General features: G+C 50.8%; 1 protein-coding gene across 1 annotated transcript in view; it reads right to left on the reverse strand.

Moving 5' to 3' along the window:
• The window catches only part of LOC144169096 (potassium/sodium hyperpolarization-activated cyclic nucleotide-gated channel 3-like), a 68,283-nt gene extending 52,911 nt beyond the window's left edge, over positions 1–15,372 (reverse strand). Inside the window, exons 1-4 of the mRNA XM_077698105.1 lie at positions 15,010–15,372; positions 10,225–10,406; positions 8,292–8,461; positions 7,595–7,875 (exon numbers count right to left, since the gene is read on the reverse strand). Of these exons, the coding sequence (XP_077554231.1) occupies positions 7,595–7,875; positions 8,292–8,461; positions 10,225–10,406; positions 15,010–15,294 (918 nt within the window). The 5' untranslated portion in view covers positions 15,295–15,372. The remainder of the gene's footprint in view (positions 1–7,594; positions 7,876–8,291; positions 8,462–10,224; positions 10,407–15,009) is intronic.
• Positions 15,373–15,412: the final 40 nt, after the last annotated feature.

The raw sequence follows: 15,412 nt of genomic DNA on the forward strand, positions 1-15,412 counted from the left end.
GCACTTCCGGAAAATAATGCTTAGTGCAGCGACCTCAAAAGATTCCGCGAAAAACTAAACCGATCTCAGTAACCAAAACGATGCCACCAAAATAGCAGGCTTGCCTTCTGCATTTTTTACAGCGAAAGCTTTCTTAGCGGCCGCTAAACGTTTATCAGAAAGCAAACACGTATTTATACAAAAAAACCATACTATCAGATAACACGGACAGAGCGTGTGCCGAATGCCGCACTTCGTCGCGTGCCATAATGTTTAAAGATGTTAATTTGTCGTCGCTCACATACTTGTCGGTGTTATCTGTTCACGCGAAGGTATGGTTTTTTGTGTCTAAATACGTGTTTTCTTTCTAATAAACTTTCAGTTGCGTGTTGAGCGCTGTGCGTCGTCCACTCTTCTTTTGTCCCTGTGTTCCTTGCGCTGTTTTTCACCATGAATCATAATGTGCACCAACTAGCCCAACTTGCGGGCTGGTGAACCGTTCCATCCCCCCCCCCATTGGGAAATTTCCTTGCTTTTAACAGCGGACCTGAACAGAGGCTCGCAATGTCCGGCGGTGTTCGTCACGCCAGGCGAAGGTGTTGCACGCCACGCCTGGCGTAGGTGCATCGTTTGATCGTCAGATGGTGCCACAACATCGACAGCCGGCCAGTAAACGATCTCCGCTCGCGCTCGAAGGAAAGGATAATCTGAGAGATCGCGCGGCCATCAGGTTAACTTTATTGCCATGGATTCGGAATAGGACTCCTGCGCTGCCCAGGGGGCGCTGCGCAAGCGGCTTCCGGGCAGTACTTCCGGGTAGTACAAAGCTGCGCGGGTCCCATAGGATCCCGTGTTGACAGAAGCAAAATGAGCTCGACGCTCCCGATTATTTCGCGACGTGGTCACCAGCTCATCCCCGACGCGTCCGATCTATTTCAGCGATCAACGTGGCATTAGGGGAACAAGCTTTGCAGCGCTAAACACGTTTACAGCGCCGACGAAAGTGCCGGGACCGTGACGGCGTCTGCTACTCGCAGGTTCACCGATCGATGGTCGTACGAAGTGAAATTTTAAGTGAAATTTCTAGTTTAAACTATTACTCTAGGTGACAAAGACTTCTCAAAAACAGCCGATCAAAAAAGAAGAGTGACGCAATCGGCGATGATCAGCGAGTCCGGCGGACCGCAGGCTCGCCTGCTGCGGTGCGCCGCTCTTTTGCGTACCTGCCCACTATGCGTGCACTTTCATTAAACAGTGCTTGTTTGCGTCGCCGTTACGAATACATGGTGCAGCGTTAGCTTGCCGTTTTGTTGCGTGTCTCAGTGACAAATTGCCGCGACCGTCAGAAGAGTGAAATCTGTTTTGCGATTCCGAAATTAGTGGCCGTAAAACAAAGTGGTCGGGCGAACTAAGAGGCCGCTCGCTTTCCTTGTTTGCTCTTTACTTAATTATGCTCTTGCAGCATACATTCCCAGTTCGCACTTAATAGCCTAGAATGAGGGTCAGCAACGGCCGAGTTCCATGTTCCATGCAGCTGGACGGCAAATCGAGGGCGGGGGGGGGGGGGGGGGGGAGGAGGAGGAGGGTGCTTTGAATGCAAAGAGAAAAAATTCAGCGAATTTCTAATAACATTTGATAATATTCTGGCGAAGTGTGAACTTCGGGGGATGGGGTCAATTCAACTGGAGGACGCCAATGGACCCTATGCGAAATTGCTTGGTGATCTAGCAACACTGATGTAAACAAGACCGTCCGCCATATTGGTACGGGCGACGATCGCGAAGTCTCGCATTGTTTACTATGAAAGAGTAGGTGACGGTAACGCGGTATGGCTCAAACTGGACTGCGTTTTTCGGGTCCCGACCACGGATTGTGGACGAAGGACTCGTCTGCGCTGCCGACTGTGTCTGAGGACTCACACCACTCGTGGGGCCGCGCCGAAGACCCATCCGAGCCCAGCGCAGCAGGGCATGCCGCCTAGCCACCGAGCCGCATTGCTCGCCTTCATCGGTGCGGACAAACACGTGCGACTAGCAGTAAGTAAATCTTTCTTTTTTTCCTTGACGCGAGTTAACCGGTATGAGCATTTGTACAGCACTTTGTTCACCGTTGTTTACCATGTAAATGCGTAGCGGGGACCCTGTTGCAGTAACCCTGAAAGAGGAAAGCGACAATCGCCAGACCGTACCGCTAGTGGGTGGATTAGGTATTTTCAAATGCTGTACATCGAATTTACGGGACGATTTTTGGCGAAGATGTTTACGGAAAGGTTGCGGCCGTTTTCCGTGACGGTCGTCCGCCCGCGCGTTTCCCCCAAAGCATTCGTGCTTTGCGGCGAAGTCAACTACAAAAGTGCACATGCGCCTTGAATTTTCGTTTTTGTGTGTGGTTTCATTATTTATTGCGCATGTCCTGCCGCAAAAATCTGTTTGTGCGTCTGGCTTGTCCTTTTTTGGCAGTGGGGTGGTTCTGGTAGCTTCTAAAGCGCATGTTTTGAGTGTGCCCGAACAGATAATACCGTAAAACCTCGTTAGCTCGAACTGACTGAACTAATTTTTTTTTTTTTAATTCGATGGGTCATCGGTATAGCCAGAATGTTTACCTGATTATCTGGAAAGGTTTTGGAAGTGAGTTCCAGATAATCATAATATTGCTTGCTTAAATTATGACGAACACGAATATGCGGGTACTGGTATCATTACCCACGGTGAGGTTCTCTTGAAAGTACATTAACAAATCATGCAGCGATACTTGCACGCTCGAACTTGAAAAACAATTGCCCTTGCAACAGTGTTAAGCAAGACACAAAATCTGGTCATTTTGAGTCGAGATGTTCCTTGCGGCCACTGCTTTCTGCTCTGTCCCTTTAGCATAACCTGTAGCGGACTAGTCCTGTTCTTCCCTGAGTGCTATTTACTGTTACTCTCTCTGTTCTTGCAGGTTGGGCCTCATCCATGTGGTCAGCAGCTGCTTTCGCTCCCACAGAAAAATTGACCGGCCCTATGTTGTGTGCCTCACCTCTGAGACGGACAGTGGGGCGATTGTGGAGGCAGCGTGCGAGTTCCCGGCGGGTTGCAGTGGAGCATGCAGTCACATCCTGGCAGCTGTACTTGTCCTCTTGCAAGCCCAAGGTTTTAAAGAGGCGCCACCGTAGCTTGCGTGCACAACTGCCACAACAGTGGGGACGTCTGAGACAGCAGGGCATCAAGCCAGCGAGTGTCCAAGACATTGACTGGAGAAGCCCGCAAGAAAATGGCCCCTCCCTTCCCTTGCCAATGCGTCTGTTCAGCGCACGTCGAGTGCAGGAGCAATGCGAGCAGCAATAAAGTGCCTTGCAAGCGCTCGGGAGAAAACTTGGTAGCCTTTGGAATGGGTTTTTTGCCTCAGTTTTGCTGGCCTCACCCCCCCCCCCCCCCCACACACACACACACACAGTAACAGAAACGAGGACTGGCATGTCACCTGGAGGGTCACCTATGAGCTACCAGCTAGCATTCAAGCAACATCACGCCGTGGTCATCTCGCGAGCACGCAAAGGCTGGGCAATGTCGTGTTTACTAGACCGCTGCATTCAGGGGTGCGCGAATGCTGTTCCATTTATATCCACAGTTTGCTATATTGCACGCGCTATAAATCAGCGAAGTATTTTAATTTACTTGGATTTTCACTGTGGATACAAAAAAAGCAAAACCACTCAAGCTGATGCGCGGTGGACTGATGCAACTCAGGCCGTTTTTTTTTTTTGATGAAAACTTTAAAATTGCCTCGCCTACCTACATCAATGGCCACTATCATTACGTCGGAGGCATGCATGCAGTATGTGACAAACTAGAGGAGTGAGTGTGTATTTTAGTCGCGAAATATTCGACAGTAAATACATCGCGGCTGAAATGACAATGGGCAACAAGTTAACTTGACGTAAACAAACCTGTCAGCCCGGCAAATCGGGAACCAAGTGCAGAAACTCGAATTTTCCAACGTCAGATCATCATAAAACAGTGTACGCCACTTCCGCAACGACAGGCGGCTAAATGCACCGAAAAGAAACTAACAACATACTCCGATACCGTGCGCGCCCGCCACAGAGGAAATTTTCAACCGCGCCGTGACGGCGTAGTGCGGCAAGAAAAGTTTACAGCCCTAGGTAAGATAAAGGCTCGTGTAGGGGCTAAGCGGTACCATTTAACAATGAAATGAAGCGGGCGTAGAGCCACAGGGACGAGTGAAGAAATCAAGCCTAATTTTGACAACGTGTGGTACTGTTTCCCCGCTCGAGCGCCGCTGTCAGTCATAAATAGGTGACGCACGCTCAGGCTTCATTTATAATACAAAGGCTGAACCACGGAACTCCAACGCAGCTGTATTTTTCATCCGGACAGCGACTACGAAATCCCGCGCTTAGCGAACCAATGACAAATACTCGCTCCCAGCGCAACGCGCTCAGCGTGTCACAAAGGTTGCTCGCGCCGGCGTAGTTCGCGTCAGAAAGTTCGTTCAAGAGCGTGGAACTTCACGTGCCTTTTCTCCATCTGGACCGGTATTTCCTCGTTGCGTGCACTGCGGCACGCAGCAATGCTACGGCATTGTAGTCCATCAACAAGTGCGGTCAATGCCCGCCTTCTATGTTTTGCTACTTGGTTTCGGTTTCAAACGACCGTACCAAAATGGCGGACCTAGTTACCGGAGTCGACGTGAGATGGCGGGGCGCATTTTGCATAGGGTCTATTCTCTGTTCTTGTCTCGCTGTCTAACTCCATTTGAAGTCAAAACTGTCGTGTCGGCGTTCAGATTCGACGACCCCTGCACTAGAAAACCAACACAGTCAGGGATGATCGTATGTAAATATTCGGGGCCCCGCGCCGTGTATGCGGCTGTGTTATGTTATGCTGTGCGTGTGATTTGGTGCGTGTTTTGCGTCCTTTAATAGCGCTTAATTTGTTTATTTATTTGGCGCAATTGCCCCACCTACTCGCTAGTATACATGTACCCTGCCGTTCGTAAATCATGCGGCGTAAAACGTTACGCAAGAATCATTTAGTTTGCGAAAATACGAAACAAAATTTCCACTCGTTTCAAAGGCGGTGCCAGGCCAACAGTGCCAGCTGAGTCGACTGCGCAAATCTTGCGTTCGCTTAAAGCTCCCGATGAAGCAACCTTTTGCAGTTACGTCAGGATGTAAGATGAGCAGCGTTCTGGGTTTATGCTACTCGTGAACTTTCCTTTGTCGACCGCACGCAAGAAGAAAAAAACTGTAACTGTCGTCAAACAGTTAAACCACCGAACTAGCGATACTGTCCCACGCCGCGACCACCGTTACAGCTAGCTCAAAAGAAAGCCGACAAATCGGCTTCTTTTAGGGGATATTATTTTGTTTAGCCTCTGCAGCTACTTTAAGGGCTATTTCATACAGTATGCAGTCATTTAAACACGCCGCAAAGCGCCACAACCAACTTTCACTCTGGCTTGTAATTGAAAACACATGGAGGGCGGCGAGGGTCGTCTGCTTTTGTACTACCCAGAGGCGTCGGCCGCTAGGGGCGCTGCATGTCGCCAAAACTCCAGCGCAGGAGGCCTATGGTTGAAAGGTGATAGTGCACTCAGCGGTGAACACTCGCCAGGGGACGCAGAACGGCTAAAACGTCAGCGCTCGCTGGTTAGTGAACGCCAACAGCAGCTCCGCTGTTTGATCAAATTTCGCAAGCGTAGAACCGGCTTTAATTTCTTCAGCTGTAGCCGCTTTGCGCTCTGCTCAAAGGGGTGGACGAGCAAACACTTCTCTGCTGCAAGACGCGGGGCCCAGGCCGAGTGTACCCGAGTAGGTCTGCCTCTTCCCGCAGGCCTATAGGGTCCCCACCCCTAATTCCGCTTCGGGGGACACGAGAGTCGGTAGTCGGCCCTGTCGCGAAGAGGCACTTGTCCGACAGTGGAGCGGTTGTTGACAGGCTGAATTCCATCAGTCCTGCGGGCGACCACTCGCGTCTAGCTAGTGGCAGCCCGCTTCTGCAAGGCTGCTGTTTCCGATGGTCCGGCGCACCAGTCAGTTCCGTGTCGAATTTCGTCCGGAAGGAGCGACAAATATTGAAAACGTGCTGGCCCCTTGGTTCAGCGCGAGCCATAAAAATATGCCTCTGCAACGTGTCAGCGTACTCCGTTATTTTGACGTATGTGTCTTAGAAGGGAAGGGAAAAACTTATGCTGGCGGGGAACTGAGCGCTTGAGCCAACAGTTGGTTAATCGCGACAGCTTGCTATGTCGGACGCACGGTGTGCAACCAGCATACTAGGATAGGCCCTTTCTCTGAAGCTGAGCAGTCAGCCTCCTTGCAACGCTCGTAGGACTTGCAGGTTTAGGCGCTAACTTCAAGGCCGTCGATCCGTAATACTGCAATGCCGGCCACAGCGAAGCTGTAGATACTTTTTGTGGGTTAAACCTGTAATTGCAGCTTTCCCTTGTTGTGTCTGCAGTTATAGACGTTTTTCTCATGCTTGCTTTTCCACGCCAACACACTTGAGTCCTTCAGAGCGAAGATTTTCTTCGCACACAAATCGAATCGAAACCATAAACTCGGTTCTCCTGTCATCAAAGTAACTAATCCTAACTTCAGTCTCATCTTATGGCTTGGTCTGCGCTGTGGCCAGCCTGATATTACAGTTGGTCTTCCCGATGATTCCACTTCGCGCGAGCGGTTCATTTTATGGCACCGTCAGAATAGCAATTGCCATTAAACGCAGGTTCAACAGATTGGACTATCAGCTGCCATCAGACACGAGGACTACACATCACCTGACTTCTTCACTAGGAGTGGCAGGACCTTGCGCTGCCAATGTTGGCTGAGAACTCATTTGCCACCAGGCAATACTGCAAACCGCGTGCTTTCACATGCCTGCTGGTTCGGAACGAACTTCCCACGGTGCACCCTGCGCCCACGACCGGGCTGTGCGCTCGCGTTTATATTAACTTACGGCTCGTCGTGCACGGACGGGGCATGTAAATGGACGAATGGACGGGCTTGGGTGACAGCTGCAGCCCACAATTTGTCTGCTTAATGCTAAGGGCCCGATGGGGATGTCGCAGTAGATATGCAAACCGAAGCCTCTTTACCCACCTTCATTGCGACAGGGTCGTGTTCTCGCACCCATTCTTTTCAAGAAGGCAGGCACAACGCATTCGACACGAACAAACCGAAACCCCCTATCCTCACTCTTCCGTCTACACGCTCAAAGGGCCTGTAACGCTGCAGTCCCAAATATGTGTTGCGTGCTCTAGAAACTGACAAAATATTACAACTGAAGTTACGTTATAGCTCTCACCTCTTGCTACCAAACTGGCTAACTCTGCTTAGCAGATAGAAGACTACAAAATTTTTATGGTTTTGCCACCCACTTGACCAGAGCCGTACTACAGACTCCTTCCAGAGTTTCTACTCTATAGTGAAGCTTCACTATACACTAACTACCCGCCTGCGTACCGAACAACGCCAATCAAAGCGCGGTTCATGAAGAGCGCAAGCAATAATATCCCTATGGGATGTTGCGCCGGTTTTTCCTTCAATAAATGCATTATTAAATGCTTTGGTTAGGGAACAAAAAACACTGGCAACAATAACGGCGCTCACGTAGTTCTGCTCGACGTTGTCCAGGTAGCGGACGAGCCTGGTGAGGCGAATGAGCTTGAGCAGCTTGAGGAACTTGGTGACCTGGAGTAGGCGCAGCGTGCCGGTGAACGAGTCGTCGCCCAGGTCCGCCTCGTGCTCGAAGAAGGCCAGCATGAACTCCACGCCGTAGTCCCAGGGCACGGTGGACACCAGGTCGATAAGGAAGAAGCCGCGGAGGTAGCTGCGCGCAACCGCCCTGGGCTCCATCACCACGCGCTCGTAGTCCTCCTCCACCACCACGCCTGCATTATATGGAACCGCCGGATGAGGAGATGAAGCGGGCGAACTCTTCTCTGATAAACTGCTGCATCATCGTCTTCGTTGCATCGGCGCGTTAAACCCTACAATCAATCAACGTTACCAATCAAGTGATGCGATTAAACGGAGCGAGAGGCACCCACTACAATCTTCCAGTCATGTCTTAGGGATGAGTTAGTTTGGCGGCCGCCAATCAGACAAACAAGACGCTGTGACGTCACAGAAAAGTTGCCGTAAAGTGACTAGGGAGTCGCCACTGCTCCGCATCTTTTCTTTGATGTCTCCATTATGTTTTGGGGAGTTTCCGACACAACTGGTATCATTGTTATCGGGAGAAAGTAGCCTTTCAAAGTAGTCAACGAAGCGATAGAAGCGAGAGGAGATTCGTTGAGGGCCGCACCGGTTCTGAAGTTGAAGATGATGTCTGCGGCAAAAACCAGGTCCGAGACGAGGTTGAACAGCCTCCACTGGAAGATCTCCTCCTCGATGTTGCCGAAGTAGGTGGCTTGCACCGGGATCAGCACCACGTTGGCCAGCACCAAAACCACCATGGTCATGTCCCAGCGGACCCTGGAGGGCGTCACGAAGTTAGTAGGCCACTCCGTAAACAAGAACCTACTATAATTATGAAACTGCGGCGGGACAATTTGCACTACTGATGACGGGGTTAGTGGGAAATCGGTTCAATCCTTCCTACCGCAATGTGTTGAATTCGCGTATGTCATCAAGTAACACCGATACGCCGGGAACGCGCGGTCGCAACCGATATTTACGGATAGTGTAAAAACAGCCAATGGCCTGTCGCATTGAGAACGATCACCGCAGCTTTCGGAGATCGTCTCATTCACGGTATGGCTGGAATTGCCAGGAACGAAGCTACAATGCGCCGTTCATTTTTGCGCGAATATATAGTTATTTCGCAAACGTGATCAAGCAGTTTTAAAACAAATACACAGGAACGAGTGGACGATAAGGCGTCTTCGGCTGTTAAGCTCTCGCGCTAGAACGTCAACTGTGGACGAATTTTTTTTACTTGGTTTTGTTGGTTGGCTAATGCATGCGATAGAGCAGTGGTTCTCAAATGGGGTTCCGCGGACCCCAGGGGGTCCGCGATAGCATTCCAGGGGTCCGCGAAGCTCCCCGCAAAACTTTTCACCCGCCCTTTATCTCTCAATTTCGCCAGCATTTACTGATGATGATGATGATTGCTATTGGTTTCCCTTTGAAGCGGGGCGATGACATGTCATCTTACCAAAAAAGGACTAATACAACCTAGTTTTACATACTAGCACTGCTTTCTTGCAATGCAAAAAGGTGGCTCCGCCGCATTACATGTACATTTAGCTCCTCCGCGTGGCACATTTTAACATCTGCATTTTTCACAAGACGCCAGCTATGAAAGAAAAAGAAAACAGGCCCCCAAAGGCAGCATATAGGTGTTTAGAAGACTTATAGATTCAAGTACAAATTGTTTGACATTATGGCACCGATCAACATACGCTCCATCGTGGGGTCCCCCATCACTATCGCAAGCCCAAAAGGGGTCCCCGGGGCAGTCATGGCTGAGAACCACTGCGATAGAGCCATTTCCGTCAGTGATAACAGGAGAGTCAGTATGGCGACCAAAGCCGAGGTTTTCCGTTCCGAAAAGAAAAATTCGAAAGGTGCGGACAGATCTTCCGGCTTTGTTCTATACGTTACAAGTTCAGGCCTCTCAGCTCACCTAAGCTGAAAGCGGCGTCATGCGATAGCCCGCGTAACAGGAGTCGACGTGCAGAGTACGCACATAGAGTTTTTTTTTTACCATATACACCAGAGGAATCTGGCGCTAGTGTCTATGCGGCTCACATCAAGGGCATCTGTGTCGTCATGAGCCGCCATTATGTCGCACGCCTGCCTTAATTTCTTCATTGGTTTGGATTAAGACGCGGTAGTGGCTGTAACTTCAGATAAATACAGTGTCACAAGAACGCCAAGAAGAGTGTTTTTTAGATATGTATAAAATAAAGACCGCTGTTTTAAGGCTGTTTTAAAAGAAAAAGGAAGTAAAACGTGTTCATTTTGAGCAGAGGCTGTTGGAACGATGGTCTCCGCGTTATAAAGCAGGCCATGACATAGCAAATACGAAAAAAAAAACGCTTAAGAATCCAAATGTCACGCCAAGCCGAAGCCAGAAGATGTACTCTTCCCATAATATCCCACGCCGACATGGATTCTCAGGCGCAGTTTACTCCCTACTATACTTGCTAATAAACTCTATGGGTGCGCATAGTCACGGCCCCTAGCGCAAGCGTTTGATCGACCGGCGTTGGCATAGTGCGTATGTCCAGTACCTGAACTTCCCTCCGGGGTGCATCATCCAGGGGTGCGAGGCGTTCATGTCGGTGAGCGGTCGGAGCAGCGCGGACGAGAGCAGCGGGTGATCCGGCAGCAGGAAGATCTCGAGCTGGCGCTTGAGCTGCGATTGCCTCTCGGCCTCGTCCTCCGCCGCCGCCTCCTTGTGGAACGCCTGCTGCTGCAGGGTACATGTGCGGTGGCGTCCCCGCCCCCTTCGTCACCGCTCACCATTTCAATATCGCATATACAAATATAATATATATATATATATATATATATATATATATATATATATATATATATATATATATATATATATATATATTAGAGATTTGTATGAATATAAATACATTTATCACATATTTAAATATCACATTTTAATATATAAAGGAGAGAATTAATATGGTGCGAAGAAAAAAAAACTGGAAATCAGGGGCTCGTTAAATCAACACAGAAAGAAAGGCCAGCAGTTATGAACGCCAAGGCAGAAAAAAATGGAGGAATTTTTTTTTTCATTTTTCATGTCGAAGGACGGTTATTTTTTTAAAGGAAAAAGGAAAGGGAGCAAAACATGCTCCGCGGGCTGGAGCCCAACAACGGATGTGCGTGGGTTCGGGTGTCACTCCACTCGTGAACCGTTCACCCTTGCACTCTTTACTGTCTTGTCTACCCTCTGACAGGGTGCCTCGTTAAGACAAGGAAAACACGCGCGGGTCCTGATTTAGAGACCCTGGCTCAGATCCTACACTAGCCCAAATGATTTTTATTCCTGTTACAGCGACGCCCATTTTGATACCATTCATGTTGACGCGGACGACGACGACGGTCGCTACCTATATACGTTTCATGACACCTATCAAGCTTCCGTCTTAAAGAGATTAACTGCACTAAGAAAGAGGAAGACTATTATCATGCTTTCTTTAGAATTTTAGACACAAGATGCGATCCCGGACGGAGCTTTTGGACTTTATTCTCAAGCATTTTTCGCGAACAAAGCCTACGCCACTGCGACATATACCTCTAACGTCCTATACAAATGGGCAGCACCTGCAGGGTCGTAACGGTGGCACATCAAATTAATTTTATTTCAAGTGACTACGGCTAACCTTCGACACAGGCCGTGCGAAGCTTTTAGCTATTAGCCCGGCGCCTATACAGCGCGGCCTATATTAGTCCGGCACTCCGAGTTTATTACTCAATGTGCTTTTCAGGATGGTCTCTTTAAACTGCTGTAGCGGTCTGACCAACTGTACTCGGGCCCAAGTTAATAACGGCAATGGTAGTAGCCGCTGTGCCTCATCACTGCAGCCGGATGTTACTCGTCGCGGCGCAAGTGGCGCGTCACTGGGTATATTCCGAACATAGCACGAGCCGTTTCCGTGATTTTTCGGACTTCATATGCTTATAAACTACTGCAGCGACGTCAAGCAAACCACGTGAGAAAAGGCAGACGATATCACGCATTCACAGCAATCTACTTTCAAAACGCGACGCTCCCGTTGACATCTGGGTCCGTCGCTTAGGAGGACTGATCCCGTACATAAGCTACTGCCGTTCTTCACTTGCTCTCGAGTATAGCAGTGCAATATGCGTACTCTATCTACCCCAAAGCAGGAAGGTCTGCCGACATGTCGCCTAAATGCTACCCTGCGGGCCGGAAGGGAACTAGGCCGGAAGACAAAGGGTAAAAGTTACATGAAGCTCTGCTGCGCCGTGTTAACCTTGTGTGAACAGTAAAGGATTATGTGAACTTGCTGTAAAGGATTGTGTGAACTTGGAACTTCATATGCACAGCGAACCTTCGCCTAAACAGGGAATCCCCCCCACACTCTCCCAGGGCGTCCGGCCTTTTTATTCACGATAGTAATTCGCACTCTGTGTCCCACCGCAATACCCTGTGTTTGGTTCCGCGTTTTCAGCGGATTTTTTTTAGTGGAGTCTTGGGGCACATAGAGTGTAGGGGTAATCCGGTGTTCCCAACGCCGATTTTTTTCGCTTCATGGTGCACAGAATGCTTTCGCATGACAACGTCAGCGTTTTGCAATGACGCAGTGGCTACCTCACCACTCCCGCCTGTCAAAGAACGCCGCGCAGTAAATTGCCGGTAGAAAGAGACAGAGAGAGAGAGAGAAACTTCTTTATTTGGCAGAGCCTTGGGGGAATGGAGCCTTCTTACAGGTTGCCATGTCCCGACTTTGATGCTACCGCTCCCTCGACCAGCAGGAGCTGATCGCAAAAGAGAGAGCTGGACAGCAGCCTCTGCCACTGCTCGGAAGAATGGGGAGGGGGTGGAGGAGGAAAATCAGGGTTCTGGGTGCATTCAAGAATATTGAAATAGTGCCGAAAATCACATTGTCAGTGCATAATCCACCGACGTTCTCTTTTCATTGCGCAGCTCTTAAGCGCCCGCTCCTCTAATTTCGCGTCGTCTCTCGGCGTCGTCCTCGTTGGAACCGAGCGAACGCAGAGTACACTGAACACAGGCGAGACAGAACGAGCAGGAAAGTGGAGGACGGAAGTATGGTGAAAGTGTGATGGGGAAGGCGGTATGCCGAGGTTGCGCGCAACCTGCCCTGTGGCGGCGACGCGCTACGAGATAGCCGAGAGAACGAAGAGGCCCCAAACGATACATCGAGCAGGGGCCGAATTCTCTAAAAAACGGACGTCGATTTGAAACGACGGGGTGGCGCCATTGAAATGCATGTGTTGTGGGGTTGTGGCCGTCGCTTTGAGGAAGGTGTGCTCCTAGTAAGAGCCGCAGAAAAGCATTGTGGCAAGGGCACGAAGCGACGCCGACTGCCCCCCATCGTTTCACTTGTCGCTTCGGGCCCTTGCCACAATGCTTTTCTGCGGCTCTTACTAGGAGCACACCTTCCTCAAAGCGACGGCCACAACCCCACAACACATGCATTTCAATGGCGCCACCCCGTCGTTTTAAAGCGACGCCCCGTCGTTTTAGAGAATTCGGCCCCAGGAAAGTGGAGGATGAAAGTGTAGTGGCGGCAACGTCGTCTACTACGCGGCTCAGGTCGTGGGTGAGTGGCGGGAACCCCATCTACGTTCTGAGCCGCATCATTATCACCCCAAATGCGGTGTCTCCGAGCGACCCGCCCGCGAACCAGGAACCGTGTGGGCTCGCAGACTCTGAGCTACCCAAAGAAGACGTCACACAACTGGATGTGCATGAACTTGTGTCGGGTACAGTGACTCAGAACGTGTACACGAACCCCGTCTTTTTTAATAGTACGACCACGCTCTCGCTGGCTGCTTCGCTAGAAGACGCCGCGCCTCGTGCTTCTGGCAGTCAAAACTGCAAGCGGAAACATAAACGCCGTGCATCTTGCGCTCGCGAGTCGTCGTTCCGCATCGATCAGCCCTTTTAACTGCATTGCCTGCGTCGTGAGCTTTGCAGAGGAAGCTTTTCGTCCTCCTCTACCGGCATCCTCTGTGTCGCATAGGGCAGACACTGAGCACGCGCCTCCGTGCTGATTCATGCAAATTCCAAGGAAACGAAATCGCTCACTTCAGGAAGCCACGGCGACGGTCAAGTCAAAGTCAGTTTCCTCGCCTTAGACGAAAACGGCGCCGACTGTGCTCCTTACCCTGCACACGTCACCATGCCCCGTGCAACCACAGAAATGCATCCATGACGGAGCGGCCCAAACCTAGTGGGCCATCTCCACATAGTTCCTTAGGTCGCTTTGTGAACCAAATAGCGCGCTCAAGCTGCATGGGACATCTTTGTTGCCTCTGGGCTCTTCTAACAGTTTCCGCACCGCAGGAGAGGGAGAAAAAAGACTATTTCCGGTCAGACTAACCCTTCTTGTTACCTACGATCGCTGCGCCAATCCCAGCCGAGGCCACCTAAGAGCAGTCTGTGCTTCAGACACTCCCACCAGACTTACCACAGATATTACTGTACCAACTTGAACACGGCATGCTTTGCCGATTACCTGTGTACATGTTACCTTCGCGTCTTGTATACTATAGCTTCTGTTTGTCTTAACACGCTACGCGCTAGGCGGGGAGGCCTGCAGTGGCGGCAACGTCATTTGCTATCAGCGCCAGCACCACTATCGTCACTATAAACGTAATCCTTGCATCATAATCAGCGGTGCTTGGACTGGCGTGTCAGCTTTGCCTCGCGACAGATCGAACATGTCCGTGAGGCTCAGGCTCAGCGTCGCTTGTCATAGCCGCTCCTAGTTCTGGTCGGACCAACGCACCAGAAAATATTGCAGGAAACGACACCCGCTCTACCGAGTCCACGACTTCTTCCTACAAAAGTATGAAGGAAGTGAGAAGGGGAGGGCGGTATGCCGAGGCGGCACGAGACATGCTTCCCGGCGGCGACGTTCTACGAGATAACCGAAAGAACGAAGAGGCCACCGAAGATAGAGCGGAGATAACCGAAAGAACGAAGAGGCCACCGAAGATAGAGCGAGCAGGAAAGCGGGTGATGAAAGTATGGCGGTGGTAGGAAAGGGAGCCCGGTACGCCGAGGCGGCGCGAGACATGCTGCCCGTGGTGGCACGCTACGAGAGAACGTCAGGTGTAGCGCGCGTAGTCCTGCGGTCCTGATTACGCGATCACTTCCTGAGACACAGCATCAATGAGCTGTCTCCGTGAAGATGCCGTTCACGCTGCGCTCATATTTCGCATTAGTGAGTATCGTAATCGTCAGCCATTTTTCTACGGCCTGGCCGTAAGAGGCCTAGGGAAGCGGGCGCAAAAACTGCAGACTCACGTAGCACAAATGGTTAGAAGTCATTGCACAATACCTCAGAGTCGTCAGTGTCTGGCACAAGGGAGAACTTTGCGTGGGGATGCCCTGCTGCTCTAGGCGATGCCTTCACGGACTGCCTGACGGGTGAGCCCGCATCGGAGTGGTCGACGGGGACGTCGAGGCCGTGCTTGAGGAACTGCTTGACGGGTGGTCGGGCCATGTCAGCCGCTTCGGTCAGCAGCGGCGCCATGTCGCCCAGGGTCGGGGTGGACGAGCCGCGCCGTGCTTTGGGCCGGGCGGCGGCCAGCAGGCTGGCGCGTTGCTGGCTGGGCTCCTCCATCGTTCAATGCTCCTTCTTCTTCTTAGGCCTCGTCCTCCCGTTACAAGGATTAGTTATCCACAGCCGGTGATGCTACTGGCGCTGCTGATTTTGGGGAATAAAAAATGCGGGCGGTAAG

Source organism: Haemaphysalis longicornis, unplaced genomic scaffold, assembly GCF_048455015.1.
Source record: "Haemaphysalis longicornis isolate Haplotype H1 unplaced genomic scaffold, Haemaphysalis longicornis Haplotype H1 scaffold_2, whole genome shotgun sequence".
Lineage (NCBI taxonomy): Eukaryota > Metazoa > Arthropoda > Arachnida > Ixodida > Ixodidae > Haemaphysalis > Haemaphysalis longicornis.